Raw genomic sequence first — 22,860 nt, 5'->3', positions numbered from 1 at the left:
GAACGCAACTAAGTGTATATTTTCCTTTTCGAAATGCCACAGCAGCATCATCAATCATTCAATCATGCAAGAGATATAATGTACGTGCACCAACCAGGAAGGAAAGCAATGAAACCCTTTCTTTCTATCTTTTTTTCCAATGAATCAGAGAGCGGAGCACAACCTGTTCGTAGTAGTATTTGCCAAAGCCCGGCAAAATTACAAACAAAATGAAATGGGCACACAGCTAGAAAGGAGTGCTCCAAATTAGTGGCATCTAAATTGGTAAGGCTATCTTCCCTTTCTGCTTCTATGTACTATACTAGTACTACCACTGGTAATGGTAATGAGCCCTACACAACGACCTAAATCCCCTGGCAGTCACCTATAATCTTTCCTACAATGTACAGAGGGCCAATCAGTACCAGTCATACTTGGACCCTTTGCCTCGTTACTCGGCCACCTGTCACTGCCTGAGCGCCAAACTCTAGCACCCTCGGCCCACCAGTCCAGTCATCATCGTCAGTGTCGTCATCGTCGTCACCACCACGACCACGACCACCACGGCCTCTTCTAACAGCCACAGGAGCCACCGGCCTCCTAACTTTTGACGCACTTCTTGGAGTTGGCCGCTTCTTCTGGACCGTCTCCGCAGTATACATTACATAGTCCATGGAATCTTCTCGCAGCAATGTCTTGAAATCCTGTGAGTCACAATTCCCATCGAATGTTAAAGAGTTATAGGTCATGAATCCAAGGCCATGGACCATGCAAGATGCAGCTATTTTCAGATGTGCCACCTGGTATACACGCGCTGCATCCTGGAGGGAGCTCGGCAAACTGGTGTTGGTGTTGTTAATGTTAAGTGGGATATTCTGCTTGGAGATTACTTCAACAGATTTTGCTTGATCCTTCAGAGAAAATGCCTGTATTTAAAATGGAAACAGATCTTGTGTCATGCAACAGTGTCTTTGGAGAGCTAGTCTCAATGGGAAAGTGCATACCTGACAGCGAGCATCAGTTAAACTGTAGACAATTTTCAAATGTCTCTTCAGTTTGAGAAGGAGCTGGAGAGCTATCGCATTATGGCAATCTTCCTGAAAATAAAGGGCAGTTTAGTGGAAAATGATGAGACACACATGTAAGATTTGCAACCATTGTGCAGCAGTTGATTCTACCAATATCCTTGGACCAAAAACTTAAAAACCCACCTGAAGTTTGACCATGTCCACACCTGACGTGCTGCACGAATTGTTAAGCATCGTTTGAGGAATATCTGCCAGGTTCTGATCAGAGTAGCCCACAGGCTCATGCATAACATCACTAGTGTCCCCAGGCTCATGCATAACATCACCAGTGTCGCCAGGCTCATGCATAACATCACCAATGTATCTCGGGATACCCACCACATCTTGCTGCTGATCCATGGTAGTCCAATTCTTCAAATTAGACTCGATTGCTCCAGCTCTAATTTGAATAAGTCGATTTATATCATAGACCAGGTAAAGCGGTTCGTCAGGAGATGTGAAGGGGAGTGACGCAAGAACTTCAACACAGTATCTGCAGCATTTACTGGAGTTAAATACCAGATAATAGAACAGGAGATCAACAGGCACAAACTTACTTTCAAAAACTTACACAAGAAAGCCGATTGTGGGGTAACTCCGGTTGTCCGATACAAATTTGCGCACTATTGAGTGTACAAATTTGTTTCTAGAATTTCTATTTGCTCGGATAAGACGGTATATTCTAGATATGCCAGGTTTAACAAATGCAATTGGATTTGCTTTCATGTTGGTTGCCACCATGTTATGGTTGCTGACTATGGCCTCGAAAAACCTAAATGACATTTGCAAGCCATCACCTAGGCGGCTTTCAAAAAATGAAGGATACCTGCAAATAACGCCAATAGGTCAGACCATGTTATTCCATAAAAAAGGAAAAAACATGAGAAGTTGGATCATCATACTTTTCATTCATATTCATCAGCAGATGATGAGCTAATTTTGAGTTCCCCTCCACCGGGTCAGTTTCAAGTGCTATAAGGTGTGGAACACAAGTAATGGGGTGAACTAAACCCTGGCGAAGAACAATTTCAACAATCTACAAGAAAAACAACAATAATCGCTTTTATTTAAAATTAAAAAAATGAAGTGAGGAAATCTGTTAAAGTAATTCACCTTTAGTGCAGCCTGTCGAACTTGATCGTTTGTATCCAGGGACCTTTCAAGAATAGAATTCCAATACAGCTGGATAATACCACCGCATATATTGGTGTCTCCCGCACCAGCAGCAACAGGCACTTCACTTCCACCATTAGTTGCATAGGGTACATTAGGCTTGCCGGTACTATCAGCTGTGAGTTGGCTTTCCGCGTCACGGAGATACTCATAAAGGTTTTGCAATCCTTGAATCTGGACAAGTAGCTCCAATCATATATACAAAAGGCTATGCAGAATAAAATGCATAATAGGAAGAATGTCTATACCTTCATCCTATAATCGACACCAGAAGATAATGATGCCTCTATTAGATTCAAAATATCTGTCTGTAGCATAAATTCAGGCTTTGCAATAAGTATGTATCCCAAAGTCTGCATACACACATAAAAATTGGCATTTAATGAGTAAAACTTCGTATAAAATTCATCCAAGGACCCTAAACAGTTATAAAGCAACATAAAGTGAACTAGAAAGGAGGCTTTATATCCTCTCTTGTAGGCATTCCATGTTTCTGGTCACCAGTGTCACTAATATTAAGTGCATTAATGATGGGCACACATACCTGCAAAGCTCGAACCTTTAAGCTGAAATCTTCCTTGTAAAGATATCTTCTTTTAAGCAAATCAAGAATCTTTGGGAAATCAAGTTGGTTCTCTGATGCCACCAACAGTTTATAACCATATCTAAGGAGCAGGCCAAGACAAAACAATGATCGACCCAGCAGCTGAGTTTTAATAAGGCAAACGGTCAGCTAATCATAAAGGTGCATGGTAATTCTAAGAAACAACTAACCACAATGATATTAAGTAAAAGATAGTAGTACATGAAAACAAAAAATGATGGATGACTGTACATATAAAAATGTACATATTCAACACATTATATGCCTCACAATACCATGCAACTATGCCAACTGGCCCAAAAGACCAAAAAAATCATAAACTATGCCTGAATTAAATATTTATGCAATCTCACAAACACTGGTGGAAATTAAAGAAAGTACAGTTCACATTAAAAGAAGTTTATGCGGTGTCATGTTGTGGTGTGAATTTGATTTGACTTCTGAGACATACAGGGTCACTAGATATAAAGTAAATGAAGAGAAGAAAATAAGATTCATAGGTAACATAGCTTGTAGAAAATGTTATTCAGCCAATAAAACAAGTAGTAGCAATACCTGACTATCAGAGCTAGAACTAGACAGATGCTTGTAGAAAATGTTAACAAGGTACTCCAACAACCTCGGGCCTCTGCCTGCTGCGTTGCTAAGGGCAGAAAGACATCTGTTCATGAAAATGAGCATATAGAGATAAATAAACAATAATATTTCAAGCAACATGATCCCACAAAGCTAACAAAGCTCAATAACTCATGCAAGAATCAAATGAGATTTGAAGTACTGCATCCAATTTTAGATTTGCACAGATAATTCCCAAGATGCAAATAGTGGTGATACATGCATGAAAAAATGTCTGGATTACTACCCTTCTAGATATCATGAGCGGGATTGTCCGTGCATGAAAAAGGTCATCTATAATGCACTTCTAAATAGTGCTTAACCATGCCAAGAGAGATAAGTATTATGTTATTAACATATGTAGATTCACAACAGGATAGCTTGAGTAGGTTAAGGGTGCCTGAAGCCTCAGGATAGGGCACGGGCCTAGCAAGTCTAAGGTTCAGTTTGACTTATAAATTCTCATTGCTTGATCATTAAATTACGCACTAGATCTTTATATTTAGGACAACTGACTTGCTCCACGAGACTTGAGCTCTATCTCTAATTTCCTAACGGAAGCTTTTTTCCTAACAGAAGCTTTTTCTTTTCTTTAGTGGAAAACTAAACAAACTCTTTCCAACCGGATAGCATTAATCTTTATTTGATTTGTCCCCTATTCAATCATCATATTACACTTACTGCCAGGCCTCAGGCCCAGGCCCAGGCCCAGGCCCCCACGTCCATAATGATTTATTTTTTATTCTGTACTCCCTCCGGTAAATCAGCGACAACTAATATGGAACGGTGGGAGTAATATTTATGTTCAGAACTTGATCTGCGTCCTTATTTGCTTTAGCAAAATTTATACAAGTTTACCTAAACCTTATCTGATGTTCCATGGCTGTAAAAAATATGAAACACGTTTTGTTTTAAAGTGGGACCTAGCTAGGGTTTTATAATGATCGGCATGGCACCGATCCATTTCTGTCCTTTTTAGCTAAAACTGATGAATTTTACTGGTACTGATGTGAAAGATGGTACAGAAAAGACCATTGAAAAATCAGAAAACTAAAAGTAAGGGAAGAAATAAAATTACTTGATACAGGCATGTACAACCGTCAAAAAAGAGTGGCGAACTATCATCTGCTTCAGGTCCTGCTCAAGTTCTTCTACCACAGTTTGTGGTGGCTTTCGAATGAGTGGAATAACAGCATCAATCACAAAAATTATACTTTCAAGTAACTGGGCAGTTGATTTACTGTCAGCCTGCAGATACAGAGATCAGAAGTGAGTGCCAAATATAGCGGTAGTGAAAATAAAGGAAGGCCGTAATTTGTTCACATAGCGACAAACACCCTTGCATTCACTTCCAAAATGGATATATCTCAGCAATTTCATCACATAAGAAAATGATAAACACAATAATGTTCTTGATTTTAGTGTCTAGATGCATCCAAATTTAGACAAATCTAAGACAACTTTCATGGGACAGAGGGAGTATATAATCAAAACCAGGATCTGACATTTTCTATACAATTCTGTACTTATTACACGTGACAATACAATTTGCCAACATAGACATATGCTCAACTGCTAAATTGCTCATGTCTGCAGCACAACTAGCATGGGAGCGTGAAACAATAGTATGATAGGGAAGGTATGTGCACTGGTGCGGAGCACATGTTACAGGTATATATCCACACGGCATGGGTGAACTCTAGCTGGCAGAAAGAAAGAGCAGGAATAGCCCACGAAATAAAATAGCACGCGAGGAGCTGAATTACATAGCATGGAGATGCCAATAATTCAGTAAACATGCAAGAAAGAGCAAAAAATTGGTCATGGCCAATAAATTGGTGGGTTGGTTTTGGTCATCAACCTGATATACCATAATCATCACCTACCAGGAAGATGCCCTATTAAGTGGTACTCCCTCCGTTCCAATGAATAAGGATTATATTTTTTTGAAAAGTCAAGCCAAGTAAAGTTTGACTAAACTTTTAGAAAGATCTATCAACATATATGATATTTTATCGATACAATATGAATATATATGTCATGATGTATCTAATGATATTGGTTTTGTATTTTGAATGTTAACGATTTTTTGTAAAAACTTGGTCAAGCTTTGCATGGTTTGACTTTGAGGTACTACCTCCAGTCGGTTTTAATCGACGCGACACCACGTACATGCATAGTTGATGTCATCGCTGCCACTGCGTCGATTTAATTCGATCAGAGGGAGTAGTATATAACGAACGATATATTGGTGACATGGTTTTTAGGTCAAAAGCTATGGTAAAAAAATATCGTTGGCTTTAAATACAGAACCTCAAAGAACAAATAGTAGGCAGATATGCAAGAATCAGCAAAATGTAAATCATATAACCTGATGGTGCAAGAGAGGGCAGCGAGTAGTTTGGTCATGATACTTACAAGCTACCTGATTGTTTAGATTAGGTTCTTCCTTCTTAGATATAAGAAGTAAGAGGCTAAACCTCTATAATTAAAAGAGGACCCGCAAGCTATAATCATATCTTTCAAATTAAAAGTGGTAGTAACAAAAGACTGATTAGCATTTCTTCCATCCAGATTTCAATATCCCTTCCATCCAGATTTCAATATCCCAGCCTATAATCATATCTTTCAAATTTAAAACCCATCCCCCTTCAGCAGTCACCACTCAGCCCTTCTCTGTGTGGAATATAAGAAATGCCAACTATATGTTCTTCCTAACACTAGCTAAACGCTCGTTCTCATTGCTCCTATAATGGTTACTCATTACTACAGAAGAGGATCATGGGATAAGCACAAGTTATTTTTACAGGAAATGGCACAAAGTTCAAGAGAAGGAAAGCCGTGCTCACCTGATTCTTAAGGTATGGTTGAAGTGTCACCACAAACTGAGAAGGGTCGGTTACTGGAGTGCAGAGCGTAGGATCCACAATACAAAATGCTTGCAAAACAAGAACATAAGGAAGCGTGCGGATTTTTGTCTCATTATCAGCTCCCTCCTCAACCTTGATATCAAACATGATTAAGAACCAATCTCAAATATGAAAAATGTAGCTAGTGTCTAAATTTGGTCAGAGAATACCTGCAATATCCTTTCTAATAAGCGTTTGCATATCAATTCACAACGCTTACGAAGTGAGGCCATCATGGATGAGCTAATGCCCGTGGCCTTACTTGACGGTGGGAGGAAATCAAGAGTCAAACTGCGTTTTATGATGGTAACGAGGGGTTGATGACTTGGCATCTTTCTCAACATGTCAACAATTTGCTCAGTCTTTTTTGCGATCTCCATAGGAACTGAACTACCATCAGCAACCAAGTGTTTATCACTCCCAGAAGGTTCATCAAACCATAGCTCATAAAATGTTTTGCATACAAGATCCTACAAAAGAAAATGAATATAGGTTCAAAATTAACTAACATGGACAATCAAAAGGAACTAAAACCTTCCATCCAAAGATGGTGCATAGCTTTTGTTTTTGCAATGTCCTTAGCCTCCATTTTCATATTTCTTTTGAAAGGCGTCATTAAGGACAGAATAAAAAAATATTATGCAAGACACAAAAAAGATAATGAAGATGTGACGAATTTCACACTATCAAGCATTTACTTCTGTAATATATACAATTTTCGTGTTGAGGATGATACTGATTAAGCAAAATTCAAGGCAGCTTCACATGTAAGATGGACTAATTAACTGTCAATACCAATTGCTGAAGCTCATATACTAACTTATTACTATGTCACTGAAGCAAGAAAACAACAAAAGGAAACGAAACATTCCAGTATAATACCAAGTCCAGAATCTGCTATCATAAATGTAAAGCCATTTCTCATGAGCACCAGTCAATGGCTTTTTTCTATAAACTCACCTGTACACTTGATTCATCATCATTAACACGCGAAATAATCTCCACAAACGCATTAGTTGTATCTGCATTGGGATTTGAAGCACAGAGATCACGGATAATTTTGATTGCACGTTTGCGAACACTTACTCCAGTGTCCTTTATCCGTTCAGCGACTTTTTCAATATACTGTGATGGAAACATGTAAAGTTATTCACATAAACACAACACCCAAGAAACTGTCATAACTCATCGATAACTGGATACGTCTACCAACCTTCAAGCCCACATCAGGGTGTGAAGCAATATGCCTTCCAACAAGCTCGAGTGCAGCTTCACGAACAGAAATAGCGGAGTCACAAAACCTTCCTTCAACAGCAGATTGGACACGCTTGTCACCCAATACCTCAGGATCAGCTTCAACAATACTGCTGACCTGTAGAGGTATCAAGGCTAAGTAGCGATGGCTAGTGTCCAAATGAGAATGATACACATCATATATAGCTTTACAAAATCAACATGCACTCACCGCTCGTAAGGCCTTTGCTCTTATTACCGGAGAATTTTCTCTCAAGCTAGCCTGATAAAACAGTGGACATTAACACCACGACATATAATTAAATGAAACATCAGGAAGCAATCACATACCAAAAGGAGGGAAAGAATTTTATCGAATCCCCGAGAAAATGAGTTCTTCTGGCCAAGTGCCAAGCAAACTTTCTTAGCCCAGTCTCTAGATAGTACTGAGCCAGTGCCAGAATCTCGCAGAATCTCCTTAGATTTCAACCTGGAAAGATAATAGATAATCTTCTCCTGAGAATGTTGGTCTTCTTTGTACCACATGCAGAGATAGAACCTGCACACAAAATGGTAATCAATCTCCAATGACACTTGGACAATAAAAACAAAGATATTACCATACCATCGAGAAAACAGGTTCCCATCATCTTGCGGCCCAGCTTCCTGGAGATAATTCAAAAGTATCTGTTGAACAGTATCCACCACTGTCACCTCATCAGGTGTAGCAGATTTTTTCTTATGTGAGGTAGATGTTCTTTTGCTTTTTTCTTTATTTTGAAGCTCATAGTACGACTGTAACACACTGAGCTGTTGCTTGCAGAAGCATAAGAGGCAGACAGAATCGGGCTGTAAGTTTTCCTGACTACAAGCCCCCATACAATCTGCATGGAAACATCTCCCACATGTGTCACATGCCATATTTATACCTCTTCCACCAAGACAAACACAACATTTATTTTTCAGAATTTTTGAGCTATCATTGTCTGTATCAGTAAGTTCTTGCAATATCCAAAGCTTCTCCTTGCTACAGATAACAGAATCACGCTTCAATCTTGATGCAATACCACCAAGAAGATCTATAGCAAAGCAGCGAGCAGAGGTGTCCTTTGATTTCAATCCAGCATTTTGAAGCAGCAACACACAGAGAACCTAAACATAAGAAAGAGTACTTGGGGGTATTATGAAATTGACTACACCAAACAGAATTACAACTGTGAGTAATGTTTTTAGCAGATATTACAAAAATACGCTAACAGCAGCTCATGTACTATCTCAATTTTAGCAGTAGCAGTGTACCACTGTTGAGTGATATTTACCTCGAGTATAGGGGCAGCAGCTGGATATTCAGGCAAGTTTAGTACTGTTAGCAAATCCTGCACAAGATTTTCTATAATCCCTTTGGCCTCTGACATATCTTGAGTTTTAGCAGCAGTAAAACGTTGAAGCACATTGGTCCAGAAAAGGCAACAAGCCTCCGTTGCAGCTTCATGGCAGCTAATTGGATAACTAGCATCAACCGAGGCATCAATGATTGTGCTCCAATTTACAGGTCCCTTTAAGCTATCAGGCACATTTGCACTGAACTGAACCAAGTGAATTAGCAGGGCTGTTATCATCTGGATTTGCTTTTGTTCCTCATCAGCTAGATGGTAAGTTCTGATAGCATTTTTCGAGACCTGCAACTTACGGACCAGCTGAAGTGTTTCATCAACCAGGTAACTCCTGTGTTGCGTATATGATGAAAAAACCTGGAGAAGAGTTGAAAGGTAAGAAAGGAAATTGTTTGGAGAACTGAAAGGGTAGAAAATTGTTGAGCCAATAAGCAAAGATCTACCATGCAAATAACACTGATCGCCTTCAATTGTAAAAGCTGCATATTGTCCACCAAGAATGTAGTAAAGCAGGTTTTTACTAACTGCAGGATACAACTATCTGATAACCGCACTGTTATGAGTAGTTCTTTAAGAAAGCCCAATATCAAGCATAGTTTCTGCACAGCAGACTTTATAGATGGAGAAACTCTGATAAAGAAAAGGAAAAGTGAACTGGATTAGTTCCCCACAAAAACTCAAGAAGGAAACAAATTAAGCATAAATTAATCATGTACTTGTTTGCAGAAGATTTCCTCGCACTTAAATTAGAGGCAGTACGCCTCTTTTTGCTAGCTGGTCCATTTTCCATGTCTTCTTCATCTTCATCTCCTAGATTTGACCAATAGAGAGTTATATAAATGCCAATCTGTGATGTAAAGAATTTAATCACAATATCGTAAACTATCTTGTTGTGAAGGAATGACATAGTACCATATGTACCAATCCCCCAAAGAACACAAAGGTCTATATTCAATTCAGAAACAGAAATGTAACTCCACAACCATGAAATGCTGGTGATAGAAATAACAGCGTGAAGAAATGTTCATTTCACAAGGTTAAAAAGATGGTATTTCAAGACTACCATCATTTGTGACATTTCCAGCTGGCTTGTAGAGAGCTCGGAAGGTTGGGTTACTTGCAGCCATACAATCCATTATCTGATGTCTTGAGAAATCAATAATTCGTTCAATAAGCTGATACAACCAAAGTTTATTTTAGTCAGAAACCTCAAAAATATGATTCATTACAAGTAAGGACTTCAGAATGTTCATACCTCTTCTCGATAAAGCTGCTTTGGCATATCACGGTTGGTCATGATTGCTAACGCAGCATGAATGGACTCCAGAGCAGAAAAAACCAAGTGTTCAGCATCTATGGCATCAGCCTGAAGTCAACCAAGAACAAGTCAGACTATAATATGCGGAATCTTTTATTGAGCAAATTATAAAGATACCACAACTCACATTTTCTTTCACGTCTATCGATAATCCTTGAGAACACCGGATCTGACGGTCTATCACATGCAATAGACTCATAAGTGTATCCATAGGAGTCTCATGCAACAGCTGCTTTGATCGAACATATGTAATCTCATTTACAAGAACCTTAACATCAGTCAGTGGAACTGATAACCAATCATCGCCATCTGCATTATCAGGGATTTCTGCTTTCCCACAGAAGTCCTCCACCAGCTCACGGAAGTTGGCAATGACTTCTAGAATACATAATTCAAACATGAATCAGCTGGTTGTTTTGAAGTAAAAGGAAGAAAGATGGGACATATACGGATTAAAAAGAAAAAACCTTGACTATTAGGAATGCTCGGGCCAGAACTCGAAGCAGAATTATCGATTTCCTTCTTCCTTACTTTTGGTTTCCTTGAAGCAACGGAATCTGGTGTTACTTCATTCTGAAAGAGAAGCATGTTAGCACAAACACAAAATGGTCATAAGGAACTGAACACTAGTTAGAAGCAAAACCATTGGTATTTAACATACACGATGATCCTCTCGGTGTGAATTGATGAAATCTGGAGGAAGTGCATGCTCCTTCCGTGCTTTGTTCAGGTTAGGTGCAAGATGCTCAGAATGCTTCTGGCGTCCTTGATTTAGATATTCCTGACCAACAAGGGGACCTGAAAAACTTGACCAATGTAACAAGGAATTACATAGTGAGAGAGGAATGCTTATAACAGAAGTAATTATGTAATATGGAAAGCAGTAGAAACACCATACAATATGCAACTTGAGTTTGTTTTATGGAGAATAAAATGTGAGCTCCAATGTTAGGTTGAACAGAAGTTGCAGTAGCAATCTTTAAAGACAACCGACTAGGGCAAAACAAGCAGATTATACATCCACACTATGCAAAAATATCTTCGAGTTAACATGATGAAACTGAGAGCCAAACTAGTAAATTAGCAATGGTATTGCCAGGATAAATAAAAAACGAGACCCATGGGCACTAGCACCCAGGGCATATTCTTATAGAAGAAGCTAAATGAGCCACAAACCCGCATCTGATGAGATTCGAACCCGGGTTGCGGGGTAGCCACCAACTCGAGCTAACCATCTGACCCTCCGGTCATTCTCCGGTATAATAGACCAGGATAAAAAGACTTGGAAATTCGTAATTCACATATAATAGACCAGGAACAGTTCAAAACTTCAAATACAAGTGCCTAAACCAAAGATTACAGCAACAGCACACCCTCCAATCTATCACCTTCTGTAGAGCCATGTAACGTTGATGTTATCAGCAAAATAACATTCTAAAAAGTTAATAAGAATCAACCATGTACTTTAAAGAGTCCAACTGCTCAGTCAGGATGGAAACCGTTTTTGGAGCTACACCTACTGCACTCCAACCACCGCAATCCTTGGGTTCAACTCTGGGTAATGATTAGCTTACGTTTGATTCTTTCCTACATAACTGAGGATCTGAATTAATTAGATTGTATGTCTGTGTTTCACACATTCCCTAAGAAAGGATCACCCCGGAGAATTGCTGAAATAAAAGGCAAGTAGCTGGAGCTAGTAATGGCAATTTTACACAAGGATTTGGATACCGAACCACATGGGTAGGGTATGGGTATGATTTTTCGCACGGTAACCCGATAAGTTCATGGCGGGTATGGTTAATTTCATGCCCGAAACATAATAATGTATTGCATATGACACGTGGACTGTCTGAGACGAAACATAATTATAAACTCTTAACTAATGCCATACGTTGCAGTTGTTGTATAAATAAGTTGTTGAGTTTAATTGCTATTTCATGGGGGTATAATTTGTACATGATGAGTGGACCCGACGACCATGGATACCAATCCAGTACGTGCATCGGCATGATTTCCTAGCCATGGATATATTCGTGGCGGGCGACAGGCATCCTCGTGGGTATAGGAATGGGTTTGGTATTGTTTGATTCATGCAAAACCTGACCCATTGCCATTTTTAGTTGGAGCATAAAGTATTTTTAGTAGTGCATAAATCTAGACATTTGCACTGACAACCTACTAACCTATAACTAGTTGGTTCCATATAGACATATAGCTGCTACACGTTGAGTTTGCCGTGCTGTTGCAGCAAATGCTCAGTCTCCAGAGGCAAGCAGGAACTTAGAATCTAGATGTTCCTTGGCATGGTATCTCTTTACACATGTTGGTGCCGTAATAGGACTAATTTTTTTAAGAAAAAAATAAACCATATGGCACATCAAATCTTAAAGGTTCATGGTAGTTGAGCTGTGGTCCCTCTATTTGTAAATTATTGCCTATTTGGGATCCAGTAGACAGGACGTTAACATGGCATGTCAAAATGCTGATGACGCATACCCAGTTTGAGCAACAAACAAACATGCTCAAATAGATAAAAAGGATTGCAACATTACCAATTAATCTAGAAAAGAAGGCAGTTCTTTATGAGCCTACTATACATCAAAAGCTGCATTTCTTCAGCCCAAATTTATAACCTTAATTTAAACAAGTTAGCATGACCAAATAAGAAGAGTAGCACAACAATAGTATCGGTGAAGATGGGCGTGTATCCCCCAGCAATAACTGGAAAGAGTCATGAAAAAGGAAACAATAAAACAGCTGAAAATTGTTATGGACGGAACTTCAGCGCAAAGGGGGAGCAGAAATGGAGCAAGCAGAAAATGGAGCATGGAACTTAGTGGTGGTGCCGTGGTGAGATGACAGAAGCCATGAGTGTGATGCTTGTGCAGAAATTTTTGAGGATGACGAGAGTGAAGTGAGCACTGGGCAGCGAATGTCTTTCCGACATAAACCTTGGGCTGAAATTGACCCTTCCACTTGTGCTACCTTAGTCTACCGAGCCCTAATCTGGGGACTTTAAGTTGCAGACAATTTGTTTGTTAGTTTTTCAATCTTCTTCCGATCTTACACTCGCGGAGTCTCGTGGTCAAACTCCAGCCACACCAGACAAAAGTGGAATGAATAAGGGGCAGGCAGATACCTTCAGACATCTTGTAATGCGTGACTCCGCCGGTTAATGGTTAATAGAAAACATCTTCTCCTACTTCCTCCCTAGGGTCTGCTAGCTAGAAGTGGCTCTTGAAGCCATGAAAAGATAACGCGTTTATAGCAAGGAAAATATTTATATTAGATGGGCAACTGGATGAAGGGCGGGCCTGGTGCAGCGGTAGAGCCTCACCGCCTGTGACCGAGAGGTCCCAGGTTCGAGTCGCGGTCTCCTCACATTGCAGTTCGTGAGGGTAAGGCTTGCCACTAACACCTTCCCCAGACCCCGCACAGTGCGGGAGCTCTCAGCACTGGGTACGTCCTAGATGGGCAACTGGATAATATTTCTTTGAGCTCTGCAAGTTGGATACCGGGGTCCATGTCTGAATCGAGTATCCCTGACATAACTCGGGCAGTATTTGGTCAAAGCCCTGTGTACCATACCAGTTGATGGAACTGGAAGTATTTGAGGTGCATACACGTCAAAACCAAAAGGCGCGAAAGCAGCAAATCCAGTACGCATCACCTAATTAGCAGCCATACATCCTCGGCAGGTTAAGCACAAGCACAGTTGCATCCGAAAATCCCATCCTGAAGGCAAACTGCTTTGATGGAGCGATTCCAAATGCGCCAGCCATTAATTAGATATTTATGTTTCATTTATAACATAGTGCAAATTAGATAGTATTTCTTTGGGCTCTGCAAGTTGGATACCGGGGTCCGTGTCTGAATCGAGTATCCCTGATATACTCGGGCGATATTTGGTCAAAGCCCTGTGTACCATACCAGTTGATGGCACTGGAAGTATTTGAGGTGCATACACGTCAAAACCAAAAGGCGCGAAAGCAGCAAATCCAGTACGCATCACCTAATTAACAGCCATACATCCTTCCTCGATAGGTTAAACACAAGCACAGTGACATCCGAAAATCCCATTCCGAAGGCAAACTGCTTTGATGGAGCGATTTGAAACTGCTAATGTTACACCAATAGAATGTGCCGAGACTAACTTGCGTGCGGTATGGCTGTATTACATAACAAAAACAAAATGACACACCACACTGGGTTTACCAAATGATGGAAAGGCATGGGCATAGAAGGGTTTTTTTTCCCAACCAAATTACATGGCACGAAACTGAGTACGTGTGTTGAGAGCAATTTGTGACCTCTATCAGAGAAGCAACTCCAACATTAAGCAAATGCTAGGCAAGCTACCATGAGAAGTAACACCAACACACGGGCAGCATGGTAAATATGGTACAGCAGCAGCATATAGGTCTACTAGTCCAAGTGAACTGATAGCGAAGTACTGTTCATACAGGCACTCGAGGGTCGCTATGAGGTCAAGCATAGAAGGTAGTAAGTGAAGAGTCCAGACAGACAGGTAGCCAGTCCAATGCAATGGGCGGAAACGTAGCAGGCATACATGGTGGTAGCAAGCTAGGTTGAGCGGCCTAGTAAGGAAGGCTCAATTTCCAGAGCGTTTACCTTGCGAAGGAGGAGGTGCGCGGGGCTTGAACTTGAAGGCGTCGGGGTTGTGCTTGAGCACCTCCGTCCAGAGCAAGGAGCAGTCTCTGGGATCCGCCTCGGCGTGATCCGCCACCGTGAATCCCCTGCGTTGGAAAATGGAAATCAGCCGGGGGTTGCGAAATTCTGGGCGGGAGCAGCGAGGTAGTAGAATGGAAGGGAAGGGAAGGGCGAGTTACAGGTGTGAGATGTCGGTGTTGGCGAGTATGCGTGCGATGGCGGCGGCCTGCATGATCATGTCGGGGCGGTCGGGCTCGGCGAGGGGCTCGTCGCGGTCGTGGGAGGGCGCGGCGGGGAGGGTGGGGAGCGGCAGCGTGGCGGCGATCTCGGAATGGACGGTGTTGGGCAGGCGGCAGGCGCGCTCGAAGCCGGCCCTCCCGTCGCCGGCGCCGGCGCCGGGCGGAGGGTCCATGGCGGGCGAAACCCTAGATCGATTTGGAAGTGGAGGGACAGTGGGCGAGCAAGGACTCTGGAGGACGGGAAGGGAATTTGTGGAGTTGCTTAGCTAAGCATTAGTAGTCGGGCGGGCGGGCGGGGTGCGAATTAGGAAGGGAAGCTGAGGTGGTGGTGGTGGGCGGAGGGAGGAGAGAGCTCCGACGACCAAGCTTGTGGGAGACGGAAACGGAAGCAGCAGGCAGCCATTCACAACTAGAGCAACACAAGTGGGTGGCCTTGATGGGCACAGTAAAAGAAATGCTTTGCTTGGGTCGGATTTGGGTTGTTGGGTGGGTGGGCTCACCCAAAATTCAAAATGCTTTTTCCGTCGAGATGTTTATTAGGAGAACGTTCGTTTTGGGCTCATGGGCTGGGCTGACGTGTCATTTCGGTAGTTCATGCCATTTTCATGGACACCAAAAATGTTCGGTTTCGTCCGTTTGCGTGAGCTCCGGGTAGTCCAACGGCCCATGTCCATTTGCAGAGGCCACCCTCCACGCCGCGCTGGAGGTAGAAGAGGCGGCGCGAATGCAGGTGATGTATCTAAAACTCATAGCACGATCGATGTAACACTTGATTTGTTCTAGCAACTCAAGCGATTATGTGTTCTTCCATCAATACATCCGCCCCATATTGTTTGTCTGATAAGCCGACGAAATCACCAGCGTACCTCTTTCCCTGAAACACAAGTCCATAACCATGTTGGTATAACTCTGTAGAACACGAAAACTTTGTTTTGTGTATATTTCCCTTTCAAATTGAGCTAGGATTACTAGGGAGTCATTTTTTTCACCGAGCTTTTGGACCAGACCTAGAGGGCTTGGAAGCCCAAAATAGGGCAGGTGGCGTGCTCACCCTGCTAGGGTGCACCACCCCCTCTCTTCCGGTCATCGATCATCCAATTCGCTTGATTCTTTCGCGAACTGGGGTATTTTGACCTAAAACTCACTATATATATGACCCTCGAGGGATCTCTGGAGGAGGGCGCCGCAGAATCACAGAAACAAGAAAACAGAGGTTGCGACAGCAAAAGATTGGAGGGGGCCGGAAACTCTATCGGAGCCGCCGCCGGAGGGATCTCCACCTTCTCCAACATCTTCATCATCAACACCATGATCAAGGGGGTAGTCCACCTCTGAAATACGGGTTTGTGGAAGTAGCTTGATCTATTTCTCTCATGTTCTACATAGTTCTTAGTACCATATTAGCCGTCCAACATGATTATGGTCATATATGTAATACATATGTGGTGGATCTTTATTATATGATATTGTGATATGAGATTTGACTATACTTTGTGTAAGATGTATTGATAGATGCATATTATGTACCATATTCTTAATTATTGGTTCTGATCCAACTTGTATGCAAGAACGTGTGTGGGGTTATGTGTGTGCTACATGGAATGGCATGGTTTTAGTGATTGGATAGTGACAACAAATTCATGATCTATTATGGCTTTACCTTTTATTTTGCTATCCCACTAGAGATAAAGTGAATGCATGTGCTATGTTCGTCACGTGACAAAAGTGATGATCGTGTTTGTTCAAGGTAGCATATTTGATATTCAAATATTATGTCAAAGTACTTATGGCTATGCTCTGTTAATTCTTAATACAAGATTGCATGGATTTTTCCCTTTCTCGTGAAGTATAAGAGAGATGTGTTGCATCATCTCTATGTTAGCACGTGATGTCCATATGAATGTGTATCTTACACATATTGAAGTTATAATCTTCATATCTCATTGATGAATTGTTATTATCCACTACAACTTAAAAGAGAGAATAGTCAAGTGAATCCATGAACCTCGGTCCAATTTTCATCATAAGGAACACATTTCCATTGCATTTATCTTACTTTCTATTTCTTGCACTATTTTACTCCGAAAATACAAAAATATTTAGTTATCTTATTTGCACACAAAATCCCAAAACAATCAACCCTTTACTGCTTTTACTTAGTCTACTTTATTTGTCTAGCTTACTTTACTTTTGTTACTACTTTATTTTACTATTACTAATGCGAAACCTTGTGCATGAAAACCACACGGTGGAGTTGGAGACACGAGGCTTTATTTTATTTTGTAGGATTGCTAGAAGAAGAGAGGGAGAGATACTTATTTACCTATTCACTGGGAGTTCAATATAAACCCTCGAGTCACCCTTGCGGGGGAAATAGTTTGCTGACACAACACTATCCACTTGGAGTCCCAATGTCATCAAGGAGTCACTTACTCCAGAGATTCTGGCCTGAGAGGCCTGACATTCTAGCCCACTGTACCGGAGATTCCGGCCTCACCTGGAGGTTCCGGCCTAATCTCCAGCTAGCTCCTAGCCTGGTATTTGGATGTTGCACAACACAAGTTTTTGAAGATACCTGGGCCAAAGATTTCAAACCTAAGGGTCATAGATTCTGGCCTGGATGGAGATTTTGGCCAGGTTCCGACCTGGCATCTACGCAACTAGCACAATTGCGCTTCGCGAGGATGGATTCCTCATGACAGGAGATTCCATCTAGAGGGACCAGAGATTCTGGACTGAGGGACTGGAGACTCTGGCCTAAGGGACCAAAGATTCCGGCATGTCCGTATACTCTGATCGAATATCCGGCCTAGCGTCTACACAGAGCGCATCCACGCACCAACATGTCTAGGAGTGTCGGGGCCGGAGATTTCGGCCTGACACCCCGGACAATCCAGCCTTAGCAACAAAACAACAACATGTAGATTTCATAGATCTCTCTCCAACCACCTAAAAACCTAAGACTACAAGTCACACCTACGACTTCACCGCCATGAACCACGGAGCATTGTCTTTGTGTTTTCATCTTTTTGAGGGTTCTCACATGGTCTTGTGCCTAGTAGCAAATTCTTCCTACGACACATAGTGCACAAAAGTCATTAGTGTCGTTATCAAACACAGGTAGGTGAAAGTGCATAGAGCCTCCATGTGTGGTTTTGGTAATTAATGACAATTCCTATGGACTAATGTTTGCATCAAGTTATATGTGTAGGAGTTGTCCATAGGCAATGTTTGAACCATAAGTTGGCTTCAAGGTTGCAATACGAAGAAATGAGGTGCAAGATCAAGATGAGTCAACTCGAAGAGCTAACATGCTTGAAGCTTTCCATTGATATGTGTTCATGGATATGTGAAGTTGCACCGAAGAAGAAGCTCATCCATAGTGGAGTATGAGGGAGCAATCCGCAAGACAACGTCGACCGCCGCCACCGTCCAGGCCCCCGTCGCTTGGGGCCCGTACGAACCAGTGCCGTACGTCGCGCCGGAGAACCCCTACGACACCAGCATCGTCGACGACGAGCCGGAGGTAACCCTTTGCTCCCTTGTTCTTATCCCATTTCAGTCCTTTTGTGTTAGATCTAGCGTTATTAGGGTTCCTCTGTTCCTAGTTCAATCCATTTGTGTTAGATCTAGCGTTATTAGGGTGCGTCTGTTCCTAGTTCAATCCTTTTGTGTTAGATCTTGCGTTATTAGTGCTTGTGATTTGCTTTTGTTTAAGATTTGTGCCGATGATGATGAATATTTGGTTACAAATTGATTCAGGGTTTGGTCAGTAAACAATTGGTGTGTTCAAATTTGTTGTGCATGATCTTTGGTTTACTCACTCAAATCCTGGATATAAGTGTGTCCAATGTAACTGAGGCTACCTCTTTTTTTCGAGCCCATATTATGATGCATGATCTTTGTTCACTCTCTGTTCCATCATCGTTGCAATGACTCCGTGTTTTTTGCACGATCTTTGGTGCTACGTGACAGGTGCAGAGCAGCGACGTCGACAGCGACGACGAGTCCTTCCACACCAAGACTCGTCACGTCCTCAGGAGGCTGCAGTCCGGCCATTACGATGGCCCCTTTGCTCGAGGCATTTACAAGTACCCCTTACGCAACGAGAAGCTCCGCGCCACCGACTTCAACCGCCCGGTGAACCATGCTAAATCCATTGGCGGATGCGGCGCTAGAGTTGGAACGACGGTGAACGTGCATGCATTCATGGCCAAACACAAAGCACTTGGGATTCACTCGCGCAACCTCCGAGCGAGTCACGGGCGCAACTCCGGAGGCGTTGAACATGCCTATCGCACTCTCGTATGTGATCTGCTCTATCCGTAGAGCAGCTTAAATTCATGTAAAATGTAGCTTATGTTGTAGGGTTCTATCGGTACTATGTTGGCTGTTGTATGCAGCTTATCCTATATTTTTTCTGGATTTGTGCCCTAGATTTCCTACCTGATTGGGTAAAAATGAAGGCATAAAGAAATGAATGTCGTTAAAAAACAGAAGGAGAAGCTGCTCTAGATTTGCTACCAATTTGGGCTATCAAATATGAATGAGATCGAGCGAGAGAGAGGAAAAAGGTACATTGAAAACCGCTAATCCGGGCGAAAGAGACGAAACCACTCGTGCCCACGTCCCGGACCCACACGGCTCCACACGCTACGGCTCCACACGCTACGGCCCCACACGCTACGGCCACACAAACATGGTCTCGTCCTGTCCCACGCGGTTCTTTCCTACCAGCCCCACACGACGCGGCCCCACAAACGACACGACCCCACTCGTCGGCCACGGAACGGCCAACTTAACGGATTCCTTCCGTCCGAGCTCCTTCTGCGGGTTTCAGACAAGGTCTTGGGGAAAACTGAGGAAAAACTAAGGAGCTGGGAAAAACTGAGCACAACTAAGGACCCGAGGGCACGAAAATAGAAATCCCATCAACATATGATATAAAGAGAATGATTTCTTAATGTTGGCATTATGGGGGGAGGGATAGCTCAATAATTTAAACCGCACTCCCCCTATTTCCATGCCCACATCTAAACCAAATAAAGTTTTGAGACAAAGGTGTGTTTGCAAGATGGTCAAGCTATACTCCTTGAATCAATGATATTTAGCTCATTCCTCAAATAAGAGAACCTTGCTTCATCAAGAGGCTTCGTGAATATATCGGCAAGTTGATCTTTGGTAGGAACATAGATAAGCTCAATATCACCACGGGCAACATGATCCCTAATGAAATGATTCCGGATCTCAATATGCTTCGTTCTTGAATGTTGCACCGGATTATAGGCAATCTTGATGGCACTTTCATTGTCACATAATAGAGGCACTTTGTCACAAATGACACCGTATTCCTTTAAAGTTTGCCTCATCCATAACAATTGAGTGCATCCACTTGCGGCGGCAACATATTCGGCTTCGGCGGTGGATAGAGATATACAATTTTGCTTCTTAGAAGACCAACACACTGATACGTCTCCGACGTATCGATAATTTCTTATGTTCCATGCCACATTATTGATGATATCTACATGTTTTATGCATACTTTATGTCATTATTATGCGTTTTCCGGAACTAACCTATTGACGAGATGCCGAAGGGCTAGTTCCTGTTTTCTGCTGTTTTTGGTTTCAGAAATCCTAGTAAGGAAATATTCTCGGAATCGGACGAAATCAACACCGAAGATCTTAGAATCCCCGGGAGCTTCCGAACACCCGAGAACCGCCGGAGAGGGGCCACGGGGGCCCACACATGGTGGCGGCGCGGCCCGGAGGGGGCGCGCCGCCCTAGTGTCCGGTGGCCCCGCACCCCTCCGACCTTGCCCTTCCGCCTATTTAAAGCCTCCGTCGCGAAAACCCCGACACGTTCGACGAAACCGGAGAAAACCTTCCGGAGCCGCCGCCATCGCGAAGCCAAGATCCGGGGGACAGGAGTCTCCGTTCCGGCACGCCGGGACGGGGAAGTGCCCCCCGGAAGGCTTCTCCATCAACACCACCGCCATGTTCATCAACGCTGTTGTCTCCCATGAGGAGGGAGTAGTTCTCCATCGAGGCTAAGGGCTGTACTGGTAGCTATGTGGTTCATCTCTCTCCTATGTACTTCAATACAATAATCTCATGAGCCGCCTTACATGATTGAGATTCATATGATGATGCTTGTAATCTAGATGTCATTATGCTAGTCAAGTGGGTTTTACTTATGTGATCTCCGGAGACTCCTTGTCCCACGTGTGTAAAGGTGACAGTGTGTGCACCGTGTGGGTCTCTTAGGCTATATTTCACGGAATACTTATTCACCGTTATGAATGGCATAGTGAAGTGCTTATTTATATCTCTTTATGATTGCAATGTGTTTTGTATCACAATTTATCTGCGTGCTACTCTAGTGATGTTATTAAAGTAGTTTATTCCTCCCGCACGGTGTAATGGTGACAAGTGTGTGCATCGTGTAGTACTTGGCGTAGGCTATGATTGTGATCTCTTGTAGATTATGAAGTTAACTATTGCTATGATAGTATTGATGTGATCTATTCCTCCTTTCGTAGTGTGAAGGTGACAGAGTGTGCATGCTATGTTAGTACTTGGTTTGGTTATGTTGATCCGTCGTGCACTCTAAGGTTATTTAAATATGAACATTGAATATTGTGGAGCTTGTTAACTCCGGCATTGAGGGTTCGTGTAATCCTACACGCTTAGTGGTGTTCATCATCCAACAAGAGAGTGTAGAGTCTAGCATCTATCTATTTATTCTGTTATGTGATCAATGTTGAGAGTGTCCACTAGTGAAAGTATGATCCCTAGGCCTTGTTCCTAAATATCGCTACCGTTGCTTGTTTATTGTTTTATCGCATATGTACTTCCTGCAATATTACCACCATCAACCACACGCCAGACAAGCACTTTTCCGGCGCCGTTACTACTCGCTCATATATATTCATACCACCTGTATTTCACTATCTCTTCGCCGAACTAGTGCACCTATTAGGTGTGTTGGGACACAAGAGACTTCTTGCTTTGTGGTTGCGGGGTTGCATGAGAGGGATATCTTTGACCTCTTCCTCCCCGAGTTCGATAAACCTTGGGTGATCCACTTAAGGGAAACTTGCTGCTGTTCTACAAACCTCTGCTCTTGGAGGCCCAACACTGTCTACAAGAATAGAAGCACCCGTAGACATCAAGCACTTTTCTGGCGCCATTGCCGGGGAGGAAAGGTAAAAGGCACTCATACTCCGGTCCCAGGTAAAGTACTTTTCTGTTGCCGTTGTGTGTGTGCTCGAAGATATTTCCTTTAGATCCTGCAATTGCATCTTTTTGTTTCTTGTTTACACTAGTTAGGCATAATGGACAACAATGAGCTTCTTATTCTATTTCCTGATTTAAGACATGGATGGTTTGATGCGAAAATTTAAAAACCTATGGAACATATTAGTATGAACGCTTTGAACACCATTGTTGCTAATGATATGGAAAATTCTAAGCTTGGGGAATCTGGCTTTGATGAGCATGATATTTTTAGTCCCCCAAGCATTGAGGAGAAAATTTACTTTGATGATACTTTGCCTCCTATTTATGATGATTATAATGATATTGGTCTTTTAGTACCGCCAGTTATGGAGGATAAATTTGATTATGATTACAATATGCCTCCTATATTTGAT

The 22,860-nt window shown here is 42.3% G+C and overlaps 1 protein-coding gene across 2 annotated transcripts; it reads right to left on the bottom strand.

Moving 5' to 3' along the window:
- Positions 1-101: 101 nt before the first annotated feature.
- On the bottom strand, positions 102-15,501 carry LOC124674976 (sister chromatid cohesion protein SCC2). 2 transcript variants are annotated; one of them, XM_047211030.1, is made up of 28 exons: positions 15,146-15,501; positions 14,928-15,052; positions 10,954-11,090; positions 10,760-10,865; positions 10,420-10,670; positions 10,230-10,340; positions 10,038-10,149; positions 9,691-9,790; positions 9,418-9,604; positions 8,900-9,331; positions 8,206-8,732; positions 7,932-8,139; positions 7,813-7,863; positions 7,561-7,719; positions 7,308-7,472; positions 6,518-6,817; positions 6,288-6,440; positions 4,517-4,686; positions 3,379-3,484; positions 2,764-2,925; positions 2,468-2,572; positions 2,160-2,393; positions 1,949-2,082; positions 1,618-1,872; positions 1,191-1,539; positions 984-1,076; positions 780-905; positions 102-683 (listed from the first exon to the last, which is right to left on the bottom strand). In XM_047211030.1, the coding sequence occupies exons 1-28, from the start codon at positions 15,376-15,378 to the stop codon at positions 408-410; spliced, it is 5,367 nt and encodes a 1,788-aa protein (XP_047066986.1). In that variant the 5' UTR covers positions 15,379-15,501; the 3' UTR covers positions 102-407. The 2 variants fall into 2 exon arrangements, with proteins under 2 accessions (XP_047066986.1, XP_047066987.1); XM_047211031.1 differs by having other exon boundaries at positions 9,691-9,784; positions 15,146-15,500.
- Positions 15,502-22,860: the final 7,359 nt, after the last annotated feature.

Source organism: Lolium rigidum, chromosome 7, assembly GCF_022539505.1.
Source record: "Lolium rigidum isolate FL_2022 chromosome 7, APGP_CSIRO_Lrig_0.1, whole genome shotgun sequence".
NCBI lineage: Eukaryota > Viridiplantae > Streptophyta > Magnoliopsida > Poales > Poaceae > Lolium > Lolium rigidum.
This window is presented reverse-complemented; position numbering and strand designations above follow the sequence as displayed.

Excerpts from the sequence above, each read along its gene's own strand:
- LOC124674976 (XM_047211030.1), bottom strand. The coding sequence starts at position 15,378 with ATGGACCCTCCGCCCGGCGCCGGCGCCGGCGACGGGAGGGCCGGCTTC. Across the intron at positions 6,441-6,517 it reads TATTAGAAAGGATATTGCAG|GTTGAGGAGGGAGCTGATAA; the intron begins GTATTCTCTGAC and ends TTTGATATCAAG. Across the intron at positions 2,394-2,467 it reads GTGTCGATTATAGGATGAAG|ATTCAAGGATTGCAAAACCT; the intron begins GTATAGACATTC and ends CTACTTGTCCAG.